General features: G+C 46.6%; 1 protein-coding gene across 1 annotated transcript in view; it reads left to right on the top strand.

Moving 5' to 3' along the window:
* The window catches only part of ANO9 (anoctamin 9), a 121,018-nt gene extending 100,792 nt beyond the window's left edge, over nt 1–20,226 (top strand). The window contains exons 18-23 of the mRNA XM_075325398.1: nt 8,462–8,606; nt 10,802–10,909; nt 12,555–12,645; nt 12,993–13,105; nt 18,251–18,328; nt 20,096–20,226. Coding sequence (XP_075181513.1) covers nt 8,462–8,606; nt 10,802–10,909; nt 12,555–12,645; nt 12,993–13,105; nt 18,251–18,328; nt 20,096–20,123 — 563 coding nt within the window. The 3' untranslated portion in view covers nt 20,124–20,226. The remainder of the gene's footprint in view (nt 1–8,461; nt 8,607–10,801; nt 10,910–12,554; nt 12,646–12,992; nt 13,106–18,250; nt 18,329–20,095) is intronic.
* Nucleotides 20,227–27,246: the final 7,020 nt, after the last annotated feature.

The raw sequence follows: 27,246 nt of genomic DNA, 5'->3' as shown, positions 1-27,246 counted from the left end.
GTCCAGAAACCCTTTCCTACACCAATATCCCTGGCCGCAACACTCCGACCCAGAGATGAGGTATTAATCACCCCACGGATTAATACCCCCCAAACTTTGCAGAACCCCGTGCCTGCAATTTCCCGGAACCCAGAGACACCATACCAAGACAGTGCCTCTCGGTCCAGCTACAAATCCCTTCCAACCGCTTCTGGACCAGACCTACCCCCGCTGCTGCGACAAAACATACATCCCTTTTATAATAATTCCTTGTTGTCTTTTTGGGTTTTTTTGTTTTTTTTTTAACATAGTTAAACAAACTCAAAAACACAAAAAGGGAGGGTGGGCGGGAATCTGTCGCCGTCCGGAGTCCAAAAGGGGAGGTAAGACCCTCCCTCATCGCTTTTATACTCTCCCCCCCCCTCCCCTACAGGGATCCTTTCACCAATCCCCTAAACCTTCCCATAATGCCCTTCATTATAACTTTATTAACCCCTCACTCCCTCCCTTCCCTCTGGTCATGTCGCCCCTCCCCCCTATGGGGTCCATGGCTTTCTTGACCACTGAGGAAGGATTTTCCGGTCGTGATGGTTACTATACCCCTTAAAACTTAACCTAAAAATAATACACCGACTGCATGCGACTTGGTTAAACAAATTGGCCACAGCAGCCTTTATTACCTATTATTAACATACTACCACAAAGGGGGCGCCGTCCAACGGGCGACCCCAAACACACAATAATAGGTAACACATCATAATAAACGGTACATGAAACCCTATGTAGGCCCGGTCCAGAAACCCTTTCCTACACCAATATCCCTGGCCGCAACACTCCGACCCAGAGATGAGGTATTAATCACCCCACGGATTAATACCCCCCAAACTTTGCAGAACCTCGTGCCTGCAATTTCCCGGAACCCAGAGACACCATACCAAGACAGTGCCTCTCGGTCCAGCTACAAATCCCTTCCAACCGCTTCTGGACCAGACCTACCCCCGCCACAGGACAGGACACGTGACACCTTACGTGGCCTGGACCCGCCACACGCCCAAGGCTTGCTCCACACCATCCCGCAAACCCAGGGCCCATAAATCAGAACCAATGTCATTAAGATGAACCCCATCACCTCTCCGAAACTGCCACTTCGCCGATTCCAGGTCCACATGCCTCACCACCATGCCGCCGTTTCTCCGCACGAAACGCGCAACCACCCTGTTCACTTGTGCCCGGGCGCGATTAATCTTCTCAACCGACCGGGCCCCCCTCCACCATAATCTGGCCACAATATCCGACCACACCACTATCAGGCCCGGATACCTTGCCCATAACCGCAGTAGGTCGATCTTAATGTCCCGAATCAGGTCGCGGGATGCCCGCGAACCCAGGTCATTCCCCCCCACGTGCAAAACCAACACGTTCGGGGGTCTGTCCATCCTGCAATAGTATTCAAATTCCGGCACGACCCTGCTCCATTCCATGCCCCGCACTCCAATCCACTTGACCGATGCCAGCAATCTGTCCACACCCAACTGCCGACCATTCGGGCGAGCGTCGGCCCGACGGGCCCCCCAAAAAACGAACGAGTGCCCCAGGATCCAGATCAGACACACTCCTACAATAAAGGAAACAATTTTAACAACAACACCAGCACTCCAGAGTGCAACAAAGAACAACAAAACCTAACGGCAAAACAAACAACTCCCCATCAGAACCCTCAACGAGATAATAACTGCGGGCGCACATAACCACGAAAACGAGAGGACTCCCACCGACCAATCCGTCTCACCATGTCATCTCCAAGACCCCAACGAGAAGCCTCGGTAGCCGCCCCAATCCTGAACGAATGGGACCCGTAATCCTCTGGGCGCCCACCCGCCCAGCGCAAACAACTCCTCAGCACTGCCACAAACTGATAATGAGACAACCAAGCCCCGTCCTCGTGACGTAGCAGCGGACCCGGAAGACCGCCCCGCAGACCACAAAACTGACTCACCACCTGCACCGGGCACAAGCCATCCCCTTGCACCGCATACAACACTACCAACCTGCCCCGACCCATCTGGTCCGTCTTGGACCGCCGAAGCCGACACTCCACTCTCTGTCCCACTACCGACACATCCTCGAATAGCAAACCACCCCCACTCACCCTTGACGGGCTCACCAATTCTCCTATCCGAAAAGCCCCGAAAAAAGCCAACACGAAAGCAGTTTTAAACAACACCGTCTCATACGCTGAGACACAAATGCCCTGCAAACCATCCACCAAACGCCGTAACAAGTCCAACGAAATGGGCCGCCTAGTGTCCCGCACCTTCACCCCTTTCCGAAAACCTTTCAATGCTTGCCGTACCCGAAAGTCCCGTGAAACGTCCTGCTCACCCCTAACCTTTAACCAGAAGGCCACGGCCGCCACCCTAAGCGCCACAGCCGACGCTGACCTCCCAGCCCTAAAATCCTCACTCACCAATGCCAAGAGCGCCAGTAAATGATCCACTCGCCCGTTACCAAACATCTCACCCAGCACTGCCTGCCACTCAACCCACACCTTAGCATAACGGCACCAAGTCACCTCGGTCACCGAATTCCTAATCAAACCCGCAATCACTGCCTCACCAGGCTCCACAATTCCTCTGGGCACACCGCTCCGACCTCGTCCGCCCCCGGCAGTAACTCCCGAAACCTGTGGAACTGAAAACGAGATAAAGCGTCAGCCACCCCGTTATCCACCCCCGGCACATGTTTTGCAACCACATGAATATTCCACAGCAAACACTTGAGCACCAAATGCCGCAAATATGCCACTACAGGTCCAGATTTCGCTGACAAACTGTTTATTGCATATACAACTGCCTGATTATCGCAATGGAAGCACACTTTACGTCCCGAGAATTGCGACCCCCACAACTCCACCGCTACCACGATTGGAAACAACTCGAGCAGGGCCAGATTTTTGACAAGGCCACCCTGTTGCCAATCCTCGGGCCACCTTCCCACACACCAATGACCCTGAAAAATGGCGGCGAAACCCGCCGACCCGGCCGCATCCGTATATAGTTCCAGAGCATCATTGGGCACCACCTTCTTCAACCACAAAGTGCGGCCGTTAAAATGTCGCAAGAAGACGTCCCAAACCAACAAGTCTGCCTTGATCTCCCGCGTGACCCGCATGAAATGCGCCGATGACCGTATTCCTGCCGTAGCTGCCGCCAACCTCCTGGCGAAAACACGCCCCATCGGCATAATCCTGCATGCAAAATTCAGCTTTCCAAGCAAAGACTGTACCACCTTAAGCCGCACTTTTTTCGCTGCCAGCATTGCTGCAACCGCACTCCGCAAATCCACAATCTTGTCCTCTGGCAACCTACATTCCATGGCCAGCGAGTCGATTTCAATCCCCAGGAACCGCATAACCGGCGCCGGCCCCTCCGTTTTTTCCTGCGCCAAAGGGATCCCGAACTGATCCGCCACTCTCTGCAAGGCGAACAACAAACCAGCGCAAACCATGGAACCCGCCGGACCAACACACAGAAAATCATCCAAATAATGAATAATGGACGACAAGCCGGACACGTCCCGCACCACCCACTCAACAAAGGAGCTAAAAGCCTCAAAATATGAACAAGAAATCGAGCAGCCCATGGGCAAACAACGATCAACATAAAACTTCCCGTTCCACCAGCAACCCAGAAGGTGCTGACTCTCCGGATGCACCGGCAACAAACGAAACGCCGATTCTACATCCGCCTTTGCCATCAATGCACCGCGTCCTGCCGCCCGTACCAAGTCCAACGCTTTGTCGAACGAGACGTAGTACACCGCCGACAATTCCGGCGCAATGCCGTCATTCACAGATGACCCCTCCGGAAATGAAAGATGATGAATGAGCCGAAATTTATTCGGCTCCTTCTTTGGCACCACCCCCAGCGGGGACACCACCAAATTACTGCACGGAGGGCTCTCAAATGGGCCCCCCATCCTGCCCAGCTCAACCTCTTTACCCAACTTCTCACCCACAACCATAGGGTGGTCCCTTGCCGACCGTAAGTTGCGACAAACCGGAGGCAATGCCTCAACCGCCGACGGAATCCGAAAACCGTACAAAAAACCAAACCGCAAAAGCGACGCCGCTGCCCCGTCCGGGTACCTACTTAAAAACGGCGCCATCGCCTCTATTTTCACCGGCGTCCTCCCTTTTTCCAGACCCGTCCCCAGCCTTGCCTCTCCCTTTCTTAAAGCATTTGGACAAACTATGTCCCCCCCCGCAGCCGGAGCACTCATGCTTGAACCTACACGCTGCGCCAAATTTGCACTGGCCTTCGTTAAATTGCCAGCACAATCCCTTTTTCTGGATCCCCGAGGGCCCGGCTCCCGCGCCCCCGGCACCGCCACGAAAGGGCTGGCTCGGGGCCGCCATTAAGCGCATCCATAAGGAAATGTCCTTATGGTCCCACCGCATGCCGGGCCGCAACGCCTTCCGCTGCCTAAACTGCTCATCATACCGCAGCCATGCCAAGCCCCCGTACGTGCGATACGCCTCCCCGATCGCATCCATATAGCCGAATAGAGCCAAGCAGTGCTCCGGCTCCTTTTCCCCTACCACGCTAGCCAAAATTGCGAACGCCTGCAACCAATTGGAAAAGGAACGAGGAATGAGCCTATAACGGCGTTTTTCTTCCTCCTCCTTTTCCTTCTTGGAATCGCTCGGCTTCACCTTGTCTAGGTTAAATTTTTCCAGGGGCAGCAGGGAAAATATCTCCACATACTCCCCTTTCCAAATTTTTTCCCTTACCTCTTTTTTGAGGTGCGCCCCTAGCGGTCCCTCAAAGCACACATACACCTCGCTCTTAGCCCTATCATCCAGCCTCACCACCTCATCTTCCTTCTCCTTCTCCTTTTCTCCCGCTTTCTCGCCTGCAGGCTCCACTACTCCGCTACCTACAACCGCCCCCACCGGCACCTTCTCGCCGCTAGCCGCCGCCGCGCCATCCACCGCCGACCCTGTCCAGGCCGTCGCCGCCGCCGGCGCTCGCGCTAAACCCTGCAAAAGCCCCAGCAACTGGCTAAGCAAAACTGACCCCTCTGGCGCTGCCGTGCCCGCAGCCACCTCCCCAGCACCCGCACCCCGCGCCGCAAGCAATGCCGAATCCACGGCTAGCTCACCCGACCGTGACGCGGAGACGGAATTCGATACTGCGATGTCGTCCGCCAGCGGCTCCTCTAATTCGTCCCCCGACCTGAGGGCTCCTTCTTCCTCTTCGCTGTAGCCGTCCTCCACCGTCCCAGCTCCAGAAGACGCAGCCGATGCGCCCCCTCCTCCACAGCCACCCTCCCGGGCAGCCGCGTGGGCACTGGCGGTGGGCGTCCGCTGCTTTCTTTGCGGCGACAGCCAACAAGACCGTCCTGTCCCCTGGGCCACCGCCGACCGAGTCCTCTTCCTGGAGGAGCCTCTCCCCGAGCTCAGGGGGCTCCCCACCGCCGGTTCCCGCCCTCCCGGGCCTCCGACCGAGACCTCCCGCTGGGTCCTCCCCCCCCGAGGGAGACCGCGTCCGCCGGGCGCAGAGCTGATGATCTGAGGGACCTGGCGCGCCCTGCGGGGGTCCCACCGTCCCTCCTCTCCTCCGCAGCCGTGCAGGTATCCGGGTGGCGCCTGCCCACACCGGTCCCCCTGCTGGCTGCCTGCGCCCGGCCCCCCCAACGTCCCCGGGGGGTAGTGCTGGCCTCCATCCCAAGCCGGGCCCGCTCCTGGTCCAAAGCAGCCGCCGGGACGTGCCCCACCGCCGGGGGCCCGGCGTCCAGAGCAGGCCCCAGGCTGGACACGCCCCCTCTCCGTGCCTCCAGTTCATGCTGGGCACGGCCCGGTCCCCGGGCTGCCGCCGGCCTGTTAACTCGAGCCCGCGGCCTGGGACCGGAAGTAGGCCCCAGGCCGGGCCCGCCTCCATCCAGGCCACCGCTGGCCTCATTCCATCGCCGGGCTCGCTCCCGGCCGGGAGACGCCGCTGGGCTCTGCACTCCAGCCCGAGGCCTGAGACAGGAAGAAGGCCCCGGGCTGGCCACGCCCCCTTCTCGGCCGTCGCGGCCGCGTCGGAGATTCCTCCCGGCGGCCGGAGCGGACGCAGGGAGCTGCCGCTGCCCGCCCCGCCGCGGAGGGTCCCGAGGGGGGCTCTCACTTGGCCTCCTCGCCCCCCCTGCGCCCGGAGAGTACCTGAGCGGGGGCCTCGAACGCCGCCCGCGGCTAGAGGGGGAGCGAGGGGCAGGTGCCGACGGGGACACACAGGCAGCCCTGACGTGGGATTGCACTGCCTGGGCCCCGTGCACCGCCATCGCCGCTCTAATCAGCCGATTAAGCTCCTGGAGGTCCGCCATGCTGGTCCTTGTGGTCCTTGTCCTGGGTCTCTAATCTGTCGCCGTCCGGAGTCCAAAAGGGGAGGTAAGACCCTCCCTCATCGCTTTTATACTCTCCCCCCCCCCCTCCCCTACAGGGATCCTTTCACCAATCCCCTAAACCTTCCCATAATGCCCTTCATTATAACTTTATTAACCCCTCACTCCCTCCCTTCCCTCTGGTCATGTCGCCTCCTCCCCCTATGGGGTCCATGGCTTTCTAAACAAGGATTTAGCTCTCACCTTCCCAGTTATGTTACATAACAGAGTTTGGATTTAACACTAGAACTACTGAGGTAGTCATTTTGACTACTTCGCACTATGTAGTTCTAGTAGGTTTCACGAGTCCAGTAGTTCTAGTGTTAACCTTTATCACTACAACCTTTACAGCACTTGCATGAGTTTCATTAAAGAATCGCTTACTCTGATCTGTTTTATTCTCCATACCCCTAATGTGGCACCTCTTTATCCTGTCTGTTTGCTATATTGGAATTTAACCTGCCCCATGTGCATACTTGTTATTTTTAGCCAGGTGTAGGTGAGTATCTTTCAGAAACTATGGACAGATTCCTTTTATTAGTCATTCTCTTTATATGCCCCTTCCATTCTCTGGTACCACAAATCATCTGGATTGCCTCTTTTTCCAGGAGCTCCCAGGTATTGTAGGAGACTTGTCAAGTATACCATTTGGCTACCAGGTAGAGGAGAAAAGTGGGTCCAAATGGGTCATCAAGTTTCTGGCTTTTTACACTTGCAATATTATAAATGCTTTTATTTCGAACATTTCTACAGCATCTGCAGATATTTAGCTTGGCTGCATTAACAGTTTCCATGTCTACAGTGCAGCCTATACTTTATAATATCATGCACTACCTTCATAGTAGTTATCATGTAGGCTATTATAGAATAGAAATTGGTACTTGCTTTAATAAAGTATGGGCTGTGCTTTAGAAAACAAGATCTGTTTATGCAGCAGATACATTTGGATCTTAAGGGTGCATTTACGTTGGCTGATTATTGAGAATCAGCAGTGTAAACAGGTTACAGATCTATCAACAAATGAGCAAAACATATGTTCATTGGGTGAAATTATTTTTAAGCTGACTCTTACCTGTTTTACATTCTCTCTATTGGGCGTCCTTAAAAATCAGTGTTCTCGGCAGCACTTTGTCCTGTGTCAACATAACATATGCTGCACAGTACAAAAACTGTCAATGAGCGCAGAACAATCGTGTTATGGAACGCTCTGTGCACGTGGTAGTCTGTCAAGTGACTGCTGAGTGGCGGACGTTCAATACAATGGGTTGGCTTGTCTAAACCCATTCATATGGCCGCTTTACACAAAGCGATGTCGCTAGTGACAGCACCCGCCCATGTTGTTTGTGCGTCACGGGCAAATCGCTGCCCGTGGCACACAATATCGCTGGTATGTGTCAGACGAACATACCTTTGTAACGACATTGCTGTGGCTGTCGAACAACCTCTTTTTTTAGGGGGCGGTTCGTTCGGCGTCACAGCGACGTCACCATACAGGACACCAATAACAGCGGAGGGGTGGAGAGTAGGCGCTGGATCGTCACTCCCACCTCGTTGCCGGAGGACACAGGTACATTGTTGTTTGTCGTTCCCGGGGTGTCACACGTAGCGATGTGTGCTGCCTCAGCAACGACGAACAACCTGTGTCCTAAATGAGCAACGATATAATGGAAATGAACGACGTGTCAACGATCAATGATGTGGTATTTTTCATCGTTAGCGGTCGCTCGTACATGTTACACGCAATGACATCGCTAACGAGAACGCATGTGCGTCACGAATTCCGTGACCCCAACGATATCTCAATAGCGATGTTACTGCATGTAAAGCAGCCTTTAGGCTCTTGGAGGAGGCTATATTAGTAGAGGTAAATTAGAAGAGATTGTGAAGGAATCTGGTGAAAAAATCCACCAATCACTCTTCTCCAATGTACGTTTTTTGATAGCAGGGTAGGATATATTGCATTAACTATATAGTAAATATAAATGAAACTTTTGGTTTATTGTCCCTTTTATCTAATATACAAAAGTATTGTGACAATAACTGTTTGCTTGTTTTTCAGGTATCTGGTTGCAAGTTTTAGAAGCAGTGGGCGTTCTAGCGGTCATCACTAATGGTCTGGTCATTGCAATTACGTCTGACTTCATCCCCAGGCTTATATATAAATATGCATATGGACCTTGTGCACAGGGGCAAGAGGATATAGAGTAAGACATTGTAAAGTGATGATTTCTCTAAATGGATTATTGCTAGTGATGAGGGAATAGTAACTATTTGGGTTCGGATTATATGTAACAAATCGCAAAGTACTATTCTGGCATTTGTCACGTATAAAGAACCTAATGCAAGTCAATGGGGAACCCAAGAATTTTTCTTGTCGTGACGATTACTGGAAAAGTACTGTATTTTCGGTAAGCATTATGCGAACACGAATAGTTACTATTTATTAACCTTATCCTCAAGTCACACATATGTACACACATTCGATTCCTATACTTAGATTTGTACCGCTTTGCAATGAATAAAATGTATGTTAGAAAGAAGAAGACTCTAGATAAAGGGGACTCTAGCAGCTGGATCATACTACACATTGTTTGATTGTAGTCTGTAACTATGTAATCAAGACTTTTTACAACCAGATGCTTATCTGTCACATAAAGATACAAAGCCGATGCATACTCAGCATCAAGAGACTCTCAATAGCTTTTTAGTGGAGGCTGTACAGTGGTGCTGGAAAGTTTGTGAACACTTCCAAATTTTCCATATTTATAAATTTGACTTTAAACTACATTAGATTTTCAAGTCATAAAATGAGTAAAATATATTAGACTTTTTCCTTTTTATTTGTTAATGAGGAAAATGGCCCAATATCACATGTCTGAGTGTTGTAAAAGTATGTGAACCTTTAGGACTAAAAATTAATTTGAAGGTGAAATTAGAGTCTGATGTTTTCAATCAATAGGATGACAATCAGGTGTGAGTGGGCGACCTGTTTTATATAAACAGGGATCTATCAAGGTTTGATCGTCACAGCACGTCTATGGAAGGTTATCATGGCACGAACAAAAAACAATTCTGAGGACCTCGGAAAAAGAGTTCCTAAAAAAGGTTAAAAATCCATCTCTAAAGAGATTGGACTCCAGCAATACACAAACAGTGTACAAATGGAGGCAATTCAAGAACATTATTGCCAAATTCCTCCAAACCAATCTACAGGACTAATAAACAATTACTGGAAACATTTTAGATGCAGTTATCACTGTTTAGAAGGTGGTCGTCCACCCGCTTTTTTTTTTTTATTGTATTTCTGTGTGGTGAAGATAATGTGTTTTATTTACCAAGTATTCTCTTAATGTATTTGATAAAATTGCTGCTGCTAATGAAGTGCGGGTCCCCAATGTAGCAGAGTCATTACTGTGTAGTGACCGGCGCCACCTATTGGTCAGGCAGGAGCAACAGTAGATTAGATTCGAGATAAGATAGGGGAGCAGTGACGAATGGTCATGGGTTTGTCAGAGTGACAGACTTTGGTAGGGTAGTTCTTCAGAAGGGTTCGAGGAGTAAAGATGTGGCACAGTGTGAAGAGCCAGTCAGGGAACCCTGAGGTAACCTCTTAAAGTTCCAGAGCCTACAGCACACCCCAGCGGCTCAGGGAAGTCATTTGACTAGACAGCGGTCGTGGCCCAAAAGCAGACAGCAGTTAGAAGAAGCATGGGTAAACGGAGACACATGTGCCCAGCAGCTTGGGACGAGATCCAAGATAGCGGGGATAGGTCGAGTGAGAGTACCCCAAAATACAGTAACCATAGAACCGTCAGGAGTTCGGTCATGTCTGTCATAGTAGTGGAAAGCATAAACTTCAAGTTTAGTTTGACAAGAGAACTCCAGTGTCACGTGTTTGTCTGCTGCGTGTACGATGGGGACCTGCTGCGGGGTGATGGGCACCAACAGTAAGTGTTGCACACCATACCTGTAGTCAAAGATACACCCTGACTTTCTCTGGCAAAGGAGTGCGGAGCCTCTACAGTCCGTACCATCAGTCAACTGCAAAAGGGGGTCACACCAGATACTGAAAGGTTCACTGACTTTTGCCATTCATAGACGTGGTAGTGGATAATTTTTTTTAAATGGGAAAAAAAATAATAATATTTTTCACTTCTTTTGTTTTGATTTGGTTCTCTTTTTTAAGTTTTAAAACTTGTAAGAAAATTTGTTGTAGTTTTAGGTCAAAATTGTGCAGAAATAAGGAAAATGCTGGAGAGTTCACAAACACATCACTGTAGCCATCACATTACAAGCCATAATATACAGTATCTATCCATTTACAAAAGCTGTAGACTAATATCAATAGAATATGATGACCATTTGTTTATTAATGATCTCTCCTTCTCCTTCTTTTCAGCTGTCTGACCGGATATATTAACCAGAGCCTATCAGTATTTCGGACACAAGACTTTGACAGGCGGACACAAGTGTTACAAACCTTGTACCCAAACACCACAGAGTGCAGGTATCTACATTAAAGCCCCCCCTCCCCATATGCTTTCTTTAGCTGATGGTGAGGAGTTATCGCTCTGCCAAGGACTTCTGTGTCCAGATATCTCTGGCAGGTCATTTTTTAGAGAACAAAAGAACCATCAGTCTGCTGTCAGACCTTCCAGACCCTTATACCCCTAGACATCATCTGTCAGGGGCCCCTCAAGCACATTACAGTGTAGGATAAGCCTGTCAATTTCTGCGGGTTCCCCAATGTTAGTTTACTGTGTTTGTTTTTTTTACTATGATGTACCAATCTTGTTTGAAAATATTGTAGCACAAGCCTTTAAGCTCTTATGTTATACAGTATATTACTATTGAGGTGCTATAAGTAAAATAATAAAATCGGCATTACTCTCTTTCCCAATAATGCCCCTTCACTATTGATCCCGGTTTTTGTTGACATGCTGCAACCTTGACAAAATCACACTATACCCCTACACCAAATGATGGAAGTCAGAGGTGATGCTAATGTAGTTGACAAAAGACTGCTGAGCCCAGTATTTGGCTGCAGCGGTCACGTGCACTGTAATCTTGACATCACCGCTGCCGCCAGTCAACAAAAAGCAAAAGTTGACATACATTGCTGGAGATGCAGACAGTGAGAAACTGATTTTAGCTCATTATTAATGTTGTTTAATGCAAGCAAAGGTGATATGGAGATAAAAAGAAAAAAATATATTGATGCAAAACCCCTATAATCTTAAAAAAGGGGTTTGCCATTTTGCAGACCCTTTTCACTTTGCTTGTTTAAAATATAACACTAAATATTGTAACAACCTCTTCATAACCAAACCTACTGACCGGATTATGTAAAACAATTGTCGGATTAGGCTGGAGTAACATTCTTAAAGAAGTTATCCAGGACTATTTTTTATTCTTTTTCTTATGGAGTTACGAACTTCCAAGCAGGTAGTAGCGAACTGCCTGCGTGTTCTTCCCGATGGCAATCTGCTGGCTCAGAGCGACCACGGACCGCTCCTGCTATTTCCAGTGACTTCACATCGACAAAGCAGCTGGTTCTTGCTTTGCTCTGTTGATGGGTGTCTCTGCCGGTGTCATGCTCATTGATAGGCAGTGGGGAGTTGGCTAATTTCGGGAAGCCTGCTGTCAATCACTATGATGTTGGCTTTCACACCCAATTGACAGACCATTTCAGAAGAGCTATTCAGTAGTCAACTGGTCTACGCATTTCAGGCATAGCCCTTAATCTCGTCAAGACTAAGGTCTATACCCAAAACGCGTAGACTGGTTGTCTGCTCTCCTTGCTACATGTTTTATAACCTTTTGCTCTTTTAAACTTTGGAATAAAGGTGACGTTTTAACTATGTGAGTCCTGTCATGCTGGATTCCCTATTTTTTTCCTCTGCTATACTCCACCTAGAAGCCAATCTAGAGCTCCGTGCATCGCACCCTTATCAAGTCCTTTTCCTCAACGAGATATTTTCTTTTCTACTCTACAATTAGTTAGCAACTACCTGCCTGTCAGTTTTTAGCCTTAAAAGAAAAAAAAAAAGAAAACTGTCCCATATATCCTTAACACTTCCATTACTTTGCTTCGCCTCATCTACCCAATTTACTCTTTTTTTTTTTTAATTTTTCTTTTTTTTTTCCTTCAGATATCGTGATTACCGCAACACTGACTACACATTTTCTGTGCAATTCTGGCATATCTTTGCAGCTCGTCTTGCGTTTGTCATCATATTTGAGGTGAGCAAAGCAAATACTGTGTTGGTTTGTTTGGATCTGGATTTGTGGGATGACCAATTTATGTGTTCAGTGTATACACAGGGATTTTGTATGTGTATTTAATCTGAGTTTACATATATAATATATTTCCCAGTTAAGTAGATTCACAATATTATAAATCACAGTAAATACTGCTATGTATTTTTAGAAGTGGTTTTGTGGGAGTCATTCCCTAACTTAAATGTAGACCTTCAGTGTTTAACTCTCAGAAAATCCCTTTAAGATATTCTTTCTTATATTGTTGTTCTATGATCTCATTTTCCTTTGGTTTAATCTTGTGCTGATGTGTTTCATGTCCCAATTTCCAGCACGTGGCTGTATGCATAAAGTTTGTTGCTGCCTGGTTTGTACCAGACATCCCTCAATCCGTGAAGAATACGAGCCTGGAGAAGAAACATCAAGATCTTTTGAAAGAGCTTGGGTAATTTTCCAGAAGTCCCAATATTATACAATAATGCATAATATAGATAATGGCTGTCATGTTTACTGGGATGTCCCAAGCCAAAACGACATGCATGTCTATTTGTAATGGACTTCTTTATTGTAAATCCAAGATGGGATGGGACATTGTTGATTCAAGGACTTTTTTATTGTGACATCTTTCAGCACACTGAGAAAGTCACCAGCAGGGCCTGAAAGTCCCACAACCCACTAATACTTCCTGCACTTAGTCTCCCTATTTAAAAATAGACACTGTCCAATCACTTATTTTTAAAGGGATTCTGTCACCAGGTTTTTGGCACCTTATCTGAGAGCAGCATAATGTAGGGGCAGAGACCCTGATTCCAGTGATATGTCACTTAGTGTAGTTTTGATAAAATCACTGTTTAATCTGCAGTAGATTATCATTAGAGGACTACTTTGTGTGCTGCAGGTAGTCCAGCATATTCATCAGCTCTGTATAAAGCCGGCTTCACACTTGCGATTAACTCGCACGAGTGCAATGCGAGAAATTCTCACATTGCACTCGGACACATGTTAATCAATGAGGCAGCTCAGATCTGCTATTTTTTTCTCAGTCCAAATCGGACTGAGAAAAAAATCGCAGCATGCTGCGCTTTGGTGAGTTTCTCGCACGAGTCTCTTCAATGCAAGTCTATGGGTGCGTGAAAAAAAAAAGGATGTCACACGGACGGCACACGGACCATCCTAGTGACATCTGATTTTCTCAATACATTTTACGCATGTAGCAGAGAACAATGTAAATACTGCTGTACATAACAGTACATGAATAGCAGCTACTGAGGGTTAAAACTGATTGCACACTGACAGCACACTGATGAAATGTGAGAAGAAATCATCCAACTTTCTAGCATGAGAATCAGTCCAATTTTACACTTGCAAGTGTGATTCCAGCCTAACTGATAGATCTGCAGCAGAGAAAACATTGATTTTATCAAAATGACATCAAACAGCTCAGTAAGTGACACATCACTGGAATCAGGGTCTCTGTCTCTACATTATGCTGCTTTAAGATGGGGTAGTAAAAACCTGGTGACAAATTCCCTATAAACAGTTTAGAAGGATATAAAATAAAACAAAAGAAGCCCTACTCATCTTACAGATTCCCAACAAAACCCAGTAAATGTCTGTCCTCCGTTACTCCTGTGACACTGCGGCAGTTAATTAGTGCAACTTTATTGATAAAAAACATTTCCGCTGCACAACCCTTTAAGTTTATACAAAGCTTTTTCCAATGAAACTAATGAGAGACTCGGACACGGCTCCCTAAGGCTTTGTTCACACATTACGTTTTTGCAGCGTTTTTGTTTTTATGCTGCATTTTTTTTAATGCAAATTAAAAGCTGCTTTTCACAGTACCAGCAAAAGCTATGAGATTTCAGAAATCTAATGCACACACGTGTTTTTTTCCCTGACTAAATTAGAAAACTGCTGCTTTTTTAATTGGAAGAATTTCAATTCTCTTAGCATTTTATAGCATTTTTTTCACCTACAGAAAGCTATGGCAAAGTACAAAAACGCTGCAAAAAAACCCAAAACTATGCATTTTTTATTAATAAAACTGACTTTATTAAATAGGTACATATTACATAATCTGCAGCAAAAAAAAACCCCAAAACAACGCACCAAAAAAAGCAGTAGAATAGCAGCAACACTTGCTTTCTGTAAGCAACTTCTTAACTAGCAAGCGAGCACGTTTTGCTTGCAGGAAAAAAGAAACGCTGCAAAAACGCAACATGTGAACATAACTTAAGTCTAAAAATTATAAAAAAAATATAAAAAACAAAAAGAGCCTCGGCAGCTTTTCTCTATTGGATAAGATAAATGAATAGCGGTGGAGACCCAAGATTATGAGCCCCATATACCCTTTTATATATAGGCTTCCTGTTAACAAGGTTGAAGTATATTCACAAGTAAAAGCACGTGAAGTTTACACTGCTCTGCTGTAATAAAAAAAATATTAGAAAAACAATTAAACAACATATATATTACCTCTCTTTCGCCATGCATAAGGTTAGGAAAACAATTAGACAGCTTACATATTACTTCCATCCTCCAAGAATAAGGGGTTTTGTTTGTTTTGTTTTTTTTACACAAGCGGTCATCTCTGATCCCGAGCTTTCGACCCAGCGTTAGTCTGAGCTCACGTCTCATTCTTTTAAAGGGAACCTGTCACCAGATTTTGGGCCTATAAGCTGAGGCCACCACCACCGGGCTCTTATATACAGCATTCTAACATCTATATATATAATTGCCTTATTCTGTCTGTCTGTCTGTCTGTCATGCTCCAAAATTGTGTCCTTACGGTGACACAAAGCTGATTGGCCGCTGGGCTCGCCATGGCCCCCCCCCCCCCCACACACACGGATTGGCCTCTCGCCCCGGCTCTCTGCAGGCCCCGCCCCCCTCACGCAATGCACGCTCGCTCTGGCCCAACTGACACGGAGCTCCGACTCCCAGGTGAGTACACACACACACATCAGATAACACTCACTCTCACACACACCTCACACATCACATCCACACACTCACAACATCCTGGGATATCGCTTGCTTCTACACCGGCTCCATAACGATCCCAGCAGCGCCAGACATAACCTTTCGATGCTGGGATCTTGACGGAGCCCGTGAACGCTGGTAACCATTATACACATCGGGTAACTAAGGTCCCTTAGTTACCCGATGTGTATCATAGTTACCAGTGTACATCGGCTCCCGGTACACATGTGCAGGGAGCCGGCATTATACTCCTCTCCCCCCAGGACTACTCCTCCTATTACAGTCCTCCTATTATACTCCTCTCTGAGTATAATAGGAGAACTATTATAGCATGGGGGATGGAGCACGATGGGGAGTGCGCAGCTTGGGGGATGTAGCACGATGGGGTGCGCAGCATGGGAGATGTAGCACGATGGGGAGTGCGCAGCATGGGGGATGTAGCACGATGGGGAGTGCGCAGCATGGGGGATGTAGCACAATGGGGAGTGCGCAGCCTGGGGGATGTAGCACGATGGAGTGCGCAGCATGGGGGATGTAGCACGATGGGGAGTGCGCAGCATGGGGGATGTAGCACGATGGGGAGTGCGCAGCATGGGGGATGTAGCACGATGGGGAGGTGCGCAGCATGGGGGATGTAGCACGATGGGGAGTGCGCAGCATGGGTGATGTAGCACGATGGGGAGTGCGCAGCATGGCGGATGGAGCACGATGGCGGGTGCGCAGCATGGGGGATGTAGCACGATGGGGAGTGCGCAGCATGGGGGATGTAGCACGATGTGGGGATGTAGCACGATGGGGGATGTAGCACGATGGGGGGTGCGCAGCATGGGGGATGTAGCACGATGGGGAGTGCGCAGCATGGGGGATGTAGCATGATGGGGAGTGCGCAGCATGGGGGATATAGCACGATGGGGAGTGCGCAGCATGGCGGATGTAGCACGATGGGGAGTGCGCAGCATGGCGGATGGAGCACGATGGCGGGTGCGCAGCATGGGGGATGTAGCACGATGGGGAGTGCGCAGCATGGGGGATGTAGCACGATGGGGGATGTAGCACGATGGGGGATGTAGCACGATGGGGGGTGCGCAGCATGGGGGATGTAGCACGATGGGGAGTGGGCAACATGGGGGATGTAGCACGATGGGGAGTGCGCAGCATGGGGGATGTAGCACGATGGGGGGTGCGCAGCATGGGGGATGTAGCATGATGGGGGGTGCGCAGCATGGGGGATGGAGCATGATGGGGAGTGCGCAGCATGGAGGATGGAGCACGATGGGGAGTGCGCAGCATGGAGGATGGAGCACGATGGGGGGTGCGCAGCATGGGGGATGGAGCACGATGGGGGGTGCGCAGCATGGGGGATGGAGCACGATGGGGAATGCGCAGCATAGGGGATGGGGCATGATGGGGGGTGCGCAGCATGGGGGATGGAGCACGATGGGAGGTGTACACCTCCCCCCAACACACACACACACACACAGGGAACCACAAACACCGCCATGCACAGACACCCACACACACAGACAACGCTGCACACACACAATACCCAACACACAAACACCGCGGCATACATAAATATACGCACATACCGCACAACACACACATTGCACAAAACATACCTCCCCCCAAAACACACCACACACACACAAACCGTGCAACACACACACACAACGCGACAGACACACAGCGCTCCACAAACAACGCAACACACATACAACACCGCTCTCACCCCCCGCCACACCCAGACAACACCCAGAACATGTACAGCGCCCTACACAAACACTTGGTAACTACACACAACAACATCTATATATATATATATATATCTATATCTATAACAAAAATCATACATGAACTACACAATACGTAAATTCTAGAATACCCGATGCGTAGAATCGGGCCACCTTCTAGTAACATATATAAGAGCCCAGGCCGCTGTGTAGAATATAAAAATCATTTTATAATACTCACCTAGGAGGTCACTCCGGTGCAGATTGGTCGGATGGGTGTCTCTGTTCTCCAGTGCCAGCGCCTCCTCTTTCAACCATCTTGGTCCTCCTTCTTCTGAAGCCGCGGTGCATGACACGACTACGTCATACACACTCGCCAGCACTGAGGTCCTGCGCAGATGCACTTTGATCTGCCCTGCTCAGGGTAGATCAAAGTATTGAAGTGCGCCTGCGCAGGACCTCAATACTGGCCTGTGTGCATGATGTAGGACACGTCATGCACCGCGGCTTCAGAATAAGGAAGATCAAGATGGTTTAAAGAGGAGGCGACAGTCCCGAAGAACAGCGCCACCCATTTAACCAGTCTGCACCGGAGTGACCTCCTAGGTGAGTATTATAAAGTGATTTTTGTGTTCTATACAGCGGCCTGGGCTCTTATATACAGCATGTTAGAATGATGTATATAAGAGCCCAGTGGTGGTGGCCGCAGCTTATAGGCCCCAAATCTGGTGACAGGTTCCCTTTAAAGATGAAATGTTGCATGTCCCCTGGCTCTAGTCTGATCCCTCCATCCCCACATAAGAATTCTTTGCAATAAAGCAGACATTATATAGCCCCTGCAAGGGCCACTAACTCTCCCCTGCTCCATCCTACAGAGAGATGCCAGAGGAGGATGATGAGTTATCCCATGACAGTTCTCCCCACCCCTACAGAAACCTACTAGTGGACCTCAGGTAATTTTCCATGATAGTAATGCCCTCACTACCACAGACCTATAAATGTCCTAAAATATTTTTCTTTGCTTAATTAAATTCACAGTAGCATAAGGGTATGTTCACACGTTGCATTTTTGCTGCGTTTTTCTTCTGCAGCGAAAACCTGCTTTCTTGGTAGTAGAAAAAGCTGCTTCCAAAAAGCAGGTTTTGCTGCATTTTTGTTGCTTTGTTTTTTGCTGCGTTTTTGGTTTGTCATTTGTCTACCATACATGTTTAACCCCTTCAAGACCAGGCCATGTCTGTCCCTATTAAGGTGGGCTCATGCGGCGAGCCCGCATGCGTCCCCACCTTTTTTGACTGATCTGATCAGCCGACATGTGCAGCTAACTCCACCTGCACTTTTTAACTAGTTAAAGCCCGCTGTCAATCATCTCTAATGGGGAGCAGGCAACGCCATGCTGCCCCGTGACGTGATCATGGGGCGCCAATGGGTAGTCTTGACAGCTGGGGGTGAGCTGATGACCCCTTTCGCTGTCATAATAAAGTTCCTGTGAACGCCAGTTGAGCATCGGGACTCATAGGAGATCAGCATTTCTGATGTTCAGAAGGATGATGAAATATTGCTCTGAACAGCAGAGTCAATGGGATAGTGCAGACTAGTAAAATCAATAAAAAAATGTAAAAAAAAAAAGTTTAAAAATATGTAAAAAATAAAAAAAACGAAAAGTTCAAATCATCCTCTTTTTGCCCCATTAAAAATAAAACAATAAAAAAACAACACATATTTCGTATTACTGCGTTTAGAAATGCCCAAACTATCAAAATATAAAATCAGTTAATCTGATTTGTAAAGGACTTAGCGAGAAAAAACTAACATTTTTTGGTCACTGCATTAAAATTAAATTAAATTAAATTATTAAATTAAAATGCAATAACAGGCAAACAAAACATCACATCTATGCAAACATGGTATAATTAAAAACGCCAGCACAAGATGCAAAAAATAAGCCATCACTGAGCCCCAGATCATAAAACATGAACACTATGGGTTTCAAAAAACAGCAACAAAAGCGCAATTCTTTTTTTTGACAAGTTTCTGAATTTTTTTCAACCAATTAAAAAAAAATAAAGCTATAGATGTTTGGTATCTACGAACTCAAACCGACCTGGAGAATCATAATGTTAGGTCAGTTTTACTATAAAGTGAACAATGTAAATACATTAAAAAAAATAAATAAATAACAATTGTGGAATTGCACTTTTTTCTGCAATTTCACAGCACTTGGAATTTTTTTTCTGGTTTTGCAGTATAACATGTGATGATTGGTGTCATTCAAAAGTAAAACTCGTCCCGCAAAAACAAGCTTCATACATTGACTAAAAAATAAAAAAGTTATGGTTCTTGGAAAAAGGGTAGGATAAAACAAAAACCAGAAAATTGCCAGGTGGTGAAGGGGATAATAAAGTTAGTTTTAGTAACCACCAAAAGCTTTTGCGCTCTCATGGGGAGAAAAACGCAGCAAAAACGCCCAAAATTTGATGTGCTGCTTCTTTGAAAAACGCAGCAGTTTTCCATTTCAGTCAGAGAAAAAAAAAGCAATCGTGTGCATGAGATTTCTGGAATCTCCTAGCTTTTGCTGGTACTGTGAAAAGCAGCTTTTAATTTACATAAAACTCGTGAAAAAAAATGCTTAAAGAAACATAACATGTGAACATAGGCTTACTCATAAGACTGAGGAAATATACTGGAATTTGAAACTTTTTTGCTCTTTTTTTTTTTTCCAGTATGATTGAGCGTTCAACAGAAGTTTAAAAGTGCCACGACAGTGAAGAACAGATGTCAAGACTTTGTGTAATATGGTGGAAAACCTGGATTATTACATGTTCTCAGTTGTAAATATTGTTTTTTAAATAAAATTATTTTTGAGATATCAAAAAGTAAACAACATTCATATTATTTTATTGAGAACCAACAAGGAGTACAAGAGTCTAGATTGGGTCCTGCATTCAGACTGTTCGATGATCACGAGAACGAGCAATGGTAGGAATGCTTATATCTAGTAATATCCTGTGTAAGACCCTGTGCGCACGCTGCGGATTTACCGCGGATTTGCTGAAAAAAATGTGTCTAACATTGCTGCAGTCATTCCCCAGCAAATCATATAGGTAATGCTGTGCGCACAGTGCGTTCTTTTTATACTCGCGGATTTACCCGCGCATTTTCCGCTGCGGAATTAATGAGCATGTCACTTCTTTTCTGCAGGTACCTGTGATGTTTGCCATAGATAATGGTAAAAATCCACGGGGACAAACTTCTGGAAAATCTGCAGTAAATCCGCGGCAAACTGCGGTAAAACCGCATGAGGATTTTGTTGCAGTTTTGGTGCGGTATTTTACCGTGGGTGCGGGAATCTTTAAGAGGATCCGTTTTTTTCTTAAGAAATAGTCACTTTCTAGTGCACACATAGCCTTAGGCCTCTTTCACACGTCCATGCAGTTAACGCACATATGTGACAGTCTGGGGGCAGGTCAGTATGTTTGTCCATGTGTATGTTCTCCATGTGCTGTTCGTCTGACATCCGGATAGCACATGGACAGCATGACCTGGAATACTTACCTGTCTCCTGCGCTGCTGTTACTTCTGGGTCCGCAGTGAGTGCAGTGAATATGCATGAGCATAATAAGCAGGAACCAGAAGCAACAGCAGCGCCGGAGATAGTCAAGTATAAATATTCCTTTTTTTTTTTTAAGGGACAGACATTTTCTCTGGTACGTGTCATACTGATGTCACATGGATCACATCAGAGTGTGGTCCATATGACACCCGTGCTGCTGGCAGAAAACGGACATGTCGCCGTGTGGAGCACACAAACGCGTGTGGTCCACACCGTCCTTGTCAGAACACCGTTGAACACCAAGCCCATTGAATTTAATGGGTCTACATGTGTCTGTGTCGCCGATATGTGTGGAAATGGACACCACACGTACTGGAAACACGAATGTATGAAGGAGGCCCAAATATGACAGTGATGCCTGTCACCTCAATATCTCTTTAAAGGACTATGCAACATAATGTTCCATCTAGGATCACATCAATTTATATCGGCCTCTTGAACATACACATATGTAAGGTAACTGATTGTTCAGTATTATGCTGGCCGCACATAGACGATTATTCATCAGAATGCTGGATTGGATGATGATCACAATGACTGGCCGGGTCAGGGGAAATCCCCAGAAATGTCACAGGACCCAGTCTCATCATCATAAGATGCCTTCGACGTCACGCAGGGCTCGTGGCGTGCACACGCTCAAGTAGAACACCATCTTACTTCTGGGAAAAAAATCTCTATCAGCCATATAAGAATATATTCATTGATGTGTTATATATCAGCCAAGTGTCGCACTATTGTAAGAAACTAAGGAGACTAGGATACCAGATATGTTAAAGTGCAAGTGAATCCTTAACACAATATTAATATACAGTGCCTTGTGAAAGTATTCGGCCCCCTTGAATTATTCAACCTCTTCCCACATTTCAGGCTTCAAACATAAAGATAAAAATGTTTAATTTTATGGTGAAGAATCAACAACAAGTGGGACACAATTGTGAGGTTGAACAAAATGTATTGCTTATTTTACACTTTTGGAAAAAATAAACTGAAAAGTGGGGCGTGCAATATTATTCATCCCCTTTAAGTTAATACTTTGGAGCGCCATCTTTTGCGGCGATTACAGCTGCAAGTCGCTTGGGGTATGTCTTTATCAGTTTTGCACATCGAGAGACTGAAATTCTCGCCCATTCTTCCTTTGTAAACAGCTGGAGCTGAGTGAGGTTGGATGGAGAGCGTTTGTGAACAGCAGTTTTCAGTTCTTTCAACAGATTCTCAATTGGATTCAGGTCTGGACTGTGACTTGGCCATTCTAACACCTGGATATGTTTGTGCGTTTGTGAACCATTCCATTGTAGATTTTGCTTTATGTTTGGGATCATTGTCATTTTGGAAGACAAATCTCCGCCCCAGTCTCAGGTCTTTTGCAGACTCCAACAGGTTTTCTTCAAGAATGGTCCTGTATTTGGCTCCATCCATCTTCCCATCAATTTTAACCATCTTCCCTGCCCCTGCTGATGAAAAACAGGCGCAAACCATGATGCTGCCACCACCATGTTTGACAGTGGGGATGGTGTGTTCAGGGTGATAACCTGTGTTGCTTTTACGCCAAACATATAATTTGTCATTGTGCCCAAAAAGTTCAATTTTGGTTTCATCCAACCAGAGCCCCTTCTTCCACATGTTTGGTGTCTCCCAGGTGGCTTGTGGCAAACTTTAAATGACACTTTTTATGGATATCTTTGAGAAATGGCTTTCTTCTTGCCACTCTTCCATAAAGGCCAGATTTGTGCAGTGTACGACTGATTGATGTCCTATGGACAGACTCTCCCACCTCAGCTGTAGATCTCTGCAGTCCATCCAGAATAATCATGGGCCTCTTGGCAGCATCTCTGATCAGTCTTCTCCCTGTTTGAGATTAAATTTTTGGGGGACGGCTGGGTCTTGGTAGATTTGCAGTGGTATGATACTCCTTCCATTTCAATATGATTGCTTGCACAGTGCTCCTTGGAGTGTTTAAAGTTGTGGAAATATTTTTTGTAACCAAATCCAGCTTTAAACGTCTCCAAAACAGTATCACGGACCTGCCTGTTGTGTTCCTTGGTCTTCATGATGCTATCTGCGCTGTAAACAGATCACAGACTATCACAGAGCAGGTGCATTTATACGGAGACTTGATTACACACAGGTGGATTATATTTATCATCATCAGTCATTTAGGACAACATTGGATCATTCAGAGATCCTCAATGAACTTCTGGAGTGAGTTTGCTGCACTGAAAGCAAAGGGGATGAATAATATTGCACGCCCTAATTTTCAGTTTATTATTTTTTACAAAAGTTTAAAATAAGCAATACCACCACACACACTGACACATACGGTACCGGTACAGCCCCACACGGCACCCACACACATATCGTACCGGTACCGTACACACACACACTGACACATACAGCCCCATACGGCACCCATACACATACCGTACACATACCGTACACACACACAGAGAGAGAGTTTCGGAACTTACCGTTACTTTCCTTCTGCCGGGGACGCCGGGGACGCTGGACCAATGGGAGCGAGCCTGCAGGCGGTGACGTCGCGGCTGATTCGGCCAATCAGCTGCGAGCCGGCTGACTGGCCAATCACAGCTCAAGCTGATGGCCAGCAGGGAGCCTGTGACGAACAGGCTGATCGGCCAATCAGCATCAAGCAGGAAGAGCGTTGACCCGGGCAGGCCGACGAGATTGCGGGGGCCATTCACCGGAGGAGGCCTTACATTACGCCGTGACCTTACATTCCCCCCCGCTACCCTGCCTTACAATCGAGGGGTGCCCTACATTGGCGGACCCCCCCGAAACCCCCACCCTGCCTTACTTTCGGGGGGGTCCTACTTTCGGGGAAACACGGTACATTTCGTTCAACTTCACAATTGTGTCCCACTTGTTCTAGATTCTTCACCATAACATTAACATTTTATATCTTTATGTTTGAATCCTGAAATGTGGGAAAAGGTTGAAAAACTCAAGGGGGCCGAATACTTTCGCAAGGCACTGTATAAAGAATTATATATGTGTATTGGCCATCTAAAATTATAAATGACAATTATACCGTATGTATGTGAAATTAAAGTGACCGGTGCCTATCTTAACTAGAAAAACATAAAATGTACACCCAAAAATGATAAAAATATATCATGCTGATATTGTAACGTGTATGTTAGTAGGGCTATAAACAGATATGAAGGAGGACACTGTATATAGATATGATAAATGAAAAAAAAACCAACACAAAACATAAAAGAAAGGAATGACACTTATTATTGTGGCAAAGGGTTTCCGTTTCTTCAACCGTTTATCAGGTGAGTTCATAGATGTAAAAGAATCACAACAATGTAAACGAGTAGTAAAGGAATATGCACCAATTATTCTGAGCTGCATATGAGGACATGAAAAGTTTGCAGAAGTCAAAATAATTACTAAAATAAATATAAACAAAACACAGTTAAAATCAAGACCAAAAGACATACATATTTTACAAAAAAGGAGCAACGTTATGCAGCCCATTAAGACCAGCAGGGGTTAGGGTACCCAGTTTGGTAATCCAACGTCATTCCAATTGTGCCAACAGACGTTTCACGTCTACACCTCTTGAGCCACATCTTAGGCTAAGTTCACACTTCCGTTGTTTTGCATCAGTCACATGCGTTGCTTGACGCATGTGACTGATGCGTTGTACAACGGATGACAACAGTGACAAAGAAAAGAATTTCTTTGTCGGACTCCATTGTGTGCGGGGGGCGGAATTCGGAGGGCGGAGCTGAGGACGTCAGTGCCGCGGTCTGCATGGCTGGGGACAGGTGAGTGAGTGTGTGTGTCTACATGCGTGTGTACATGCGGAGTGTGGGAGGGGGCGGAGCGTGAGGGGGCGGAGCCGAGCGGGGCCGTGGAGCTGAGGACGTCAGTGCCGCGGGGACTGCAGAGCTGGGGACAAGTGAGTGTGTGTGTGTGTGAGTGTGAGTGTGTGTTTCTGTGTGTGTACACATGCGGAGTGTGGGAGGGGGCGGAGCCGAATGGTGAAGTGTCGGCCTCCTTGCACACTGTATCCAGGGTAAATATCGGGTAACTAAAAGCAAAGCACTTTTTGCTTGGTTACCGATATTTATCTTGGTTACCAGCATTCACCGCTTAGCGCGGGCTCCCTGCACCTGTAACCACTGTAAATATCGGGTAACTAACCAAAGCGCATTGCTTGGATACCCGATGTTTATCTTGGTTACGGGGGCGGGGAGCCAGAGAGCGCATGCGCAGCGAAATCCTACGGATCGCGCTGCTCAAAAAACATTACAGGCTGCGTTGCTCTCGCCCGGCGGTCAGTTAAAAAACGACTGACCGCGATGCAGCGGATGCAACGCAGCATCATCAGTCACAATCCGTCACTAATAGAAGCCTATGGGGAAAAACAGGATTCCTGTAAAATATTTTGCAGGATACCGTAATTCCTCAAGGCTACGAATTGTGACTGATGCAAAACAACGGAAGTGTGAACTTAGCCTTACTCAGTCTACACCTTTGATCCGCAAATCTTTGGGATTACTGTTGTGAAGAATTCTAAAATGTTTCGGGATTGCTTTTAATACACTATCTTCCACTGTATGTGCTTACATGTACAGTTAGGTCCAGAAATATTTGGACAGTGACACAATTTTCGCGAGTTGGGTTCTGCATGCCACCACATTGGATTTGAAATGAAACCTCTACAACAGAATTCAAGTGCAGATTGTAACGTTTAATTTGAAGGTTTGAATAAAAATATCTGATAGAAATTGTAGGAATTGTACACATTTCTTTACAAATACGCCACATTTTAGGAGGTCAAAAGTTATTGGACAAATAAACCAAACCCAAAAAAAAATTTTTAGTTTCAATATTTTGTTGCGAATCCTTTGGAGGCAATCACTGCCTTAAGTCTAGAACCCATGGACATCACCAAACGCTGGGTTTCCTCCTTCTTAATGCTTTGCCAGGCCTTTACAGCCGCAGCCTTCAGGTCTTGCTTGTTTGTGGGTCTTTCCGTCTTAAGTCTGGATTTGAGCAAGTGAAATGCATGCTCAATTGGGTTAAGATCTGGTGATTGACTTGGCCATTGCAGAATGTTACACTTTTTTGCACTCATGAACTCCTGGGTAGCTTTGGCTGTATGCTTGGGGTCATTGTCCATCTGTACTATGAAGCGCCGTCCGATCAACTTTGCGTCATTTGGCTGAATCTGGGCTGAAAGTATATCCCGGTACACTTCAGAATTCATCCGGCTACTCTTGTCTGCTGTTATGTCATCAATAAACACAAGTGACCCAGTGCCATTGAAAGCCATGCATGCCCATGCCATCACGTTGCCTCCACCATGTTTTACAGAGGATGTGGTGTGCCTTGGATCATGTGCCGTTCCCTTTCTTCTCCAAACTTTTTTCTTCCCATCATTCTGGTACAGGTTGATCTTGGTCTCATCTGTCCATAGAATACTTTTACAGAACTGAGCTGGCTTCATGAGGTGTTTTTCAGCAAATTTAACTCTGGCCTGTCTATTTTTGGAATTGATGAATGGTTTGCATCTAGATGTGAACCCTTTGTATTTACTTTAATGGAGTCTTCTCTTTACTGTTGACTTAGAGACAGATACACCTACTTCACTGAGAGTGTTCTGGACTTCAGTTGATGTTGTGAACGGGTTCTTCTTCACCAAAGAAAGTATGTGGCGATCATCCACCACTGTTGTCATCCGTGGACGCCCAGGCCTTTTTGAGTTCCCAAGCTCACCAGTCAATTCCTTTTTTCTCAGAATGTACCCGACTGTTGATTTTGCTACTCCAAGCATGTCTGCTATCTCTCTGATGGATTTTTTCTTTTTTTTCAGCCTCAGGATGTTCTGCTTCACCTCAATTGAGAGTTCCTTAGACCGCATGTTGTCTGGTCACAGCAACAGCTTCCAAATGCAAAACCACAGACCTGTAATCAACCCCAGACCTTTTAACTACTTCATTGATTACAGGTTAACGAGGGAGACGCCTTCAGAGTTAATTTCAGCCCTTAGAGTCCATTGTCCAATTACTTTTGGTCCCTTAAAAAAGAGGAGGCTATGCATTACAGAGCTATGATTCCTAAACCCTTTCTCCGATTTGGATGTGAAAACTCTCATATTGCAGCTGGGAGTGTGCACTTTCAGCCCATATTATATATATAATTGTATTTCTGAACATGTTTTTGTAAACAGCTAAAATAACAAAACTTGTGTCACTGTCCAAATATTTCTGGACCTAACTGTACGTG

Source organism: Anomaloglossus baeobatrachus, chromosome 10, assembly GCF_048569485.1.
Source record: "Anomaloglossus baeobatrachus isolate aAnoBae1 chromosome 10, aAnoBae1.hap1, whole genome shotgun sequence".
In the NCBI taxonomy this organism is placed as follows: Eukaryota; Metazoa; Chordata; class Amphibia; order Anura; family Aromobatidae; genus Anomaloglossus; species Anomaloglossus baeobatrachus.
This window is presented reverse-complemented; position numbering and strand designations above follow the sequence as displayed.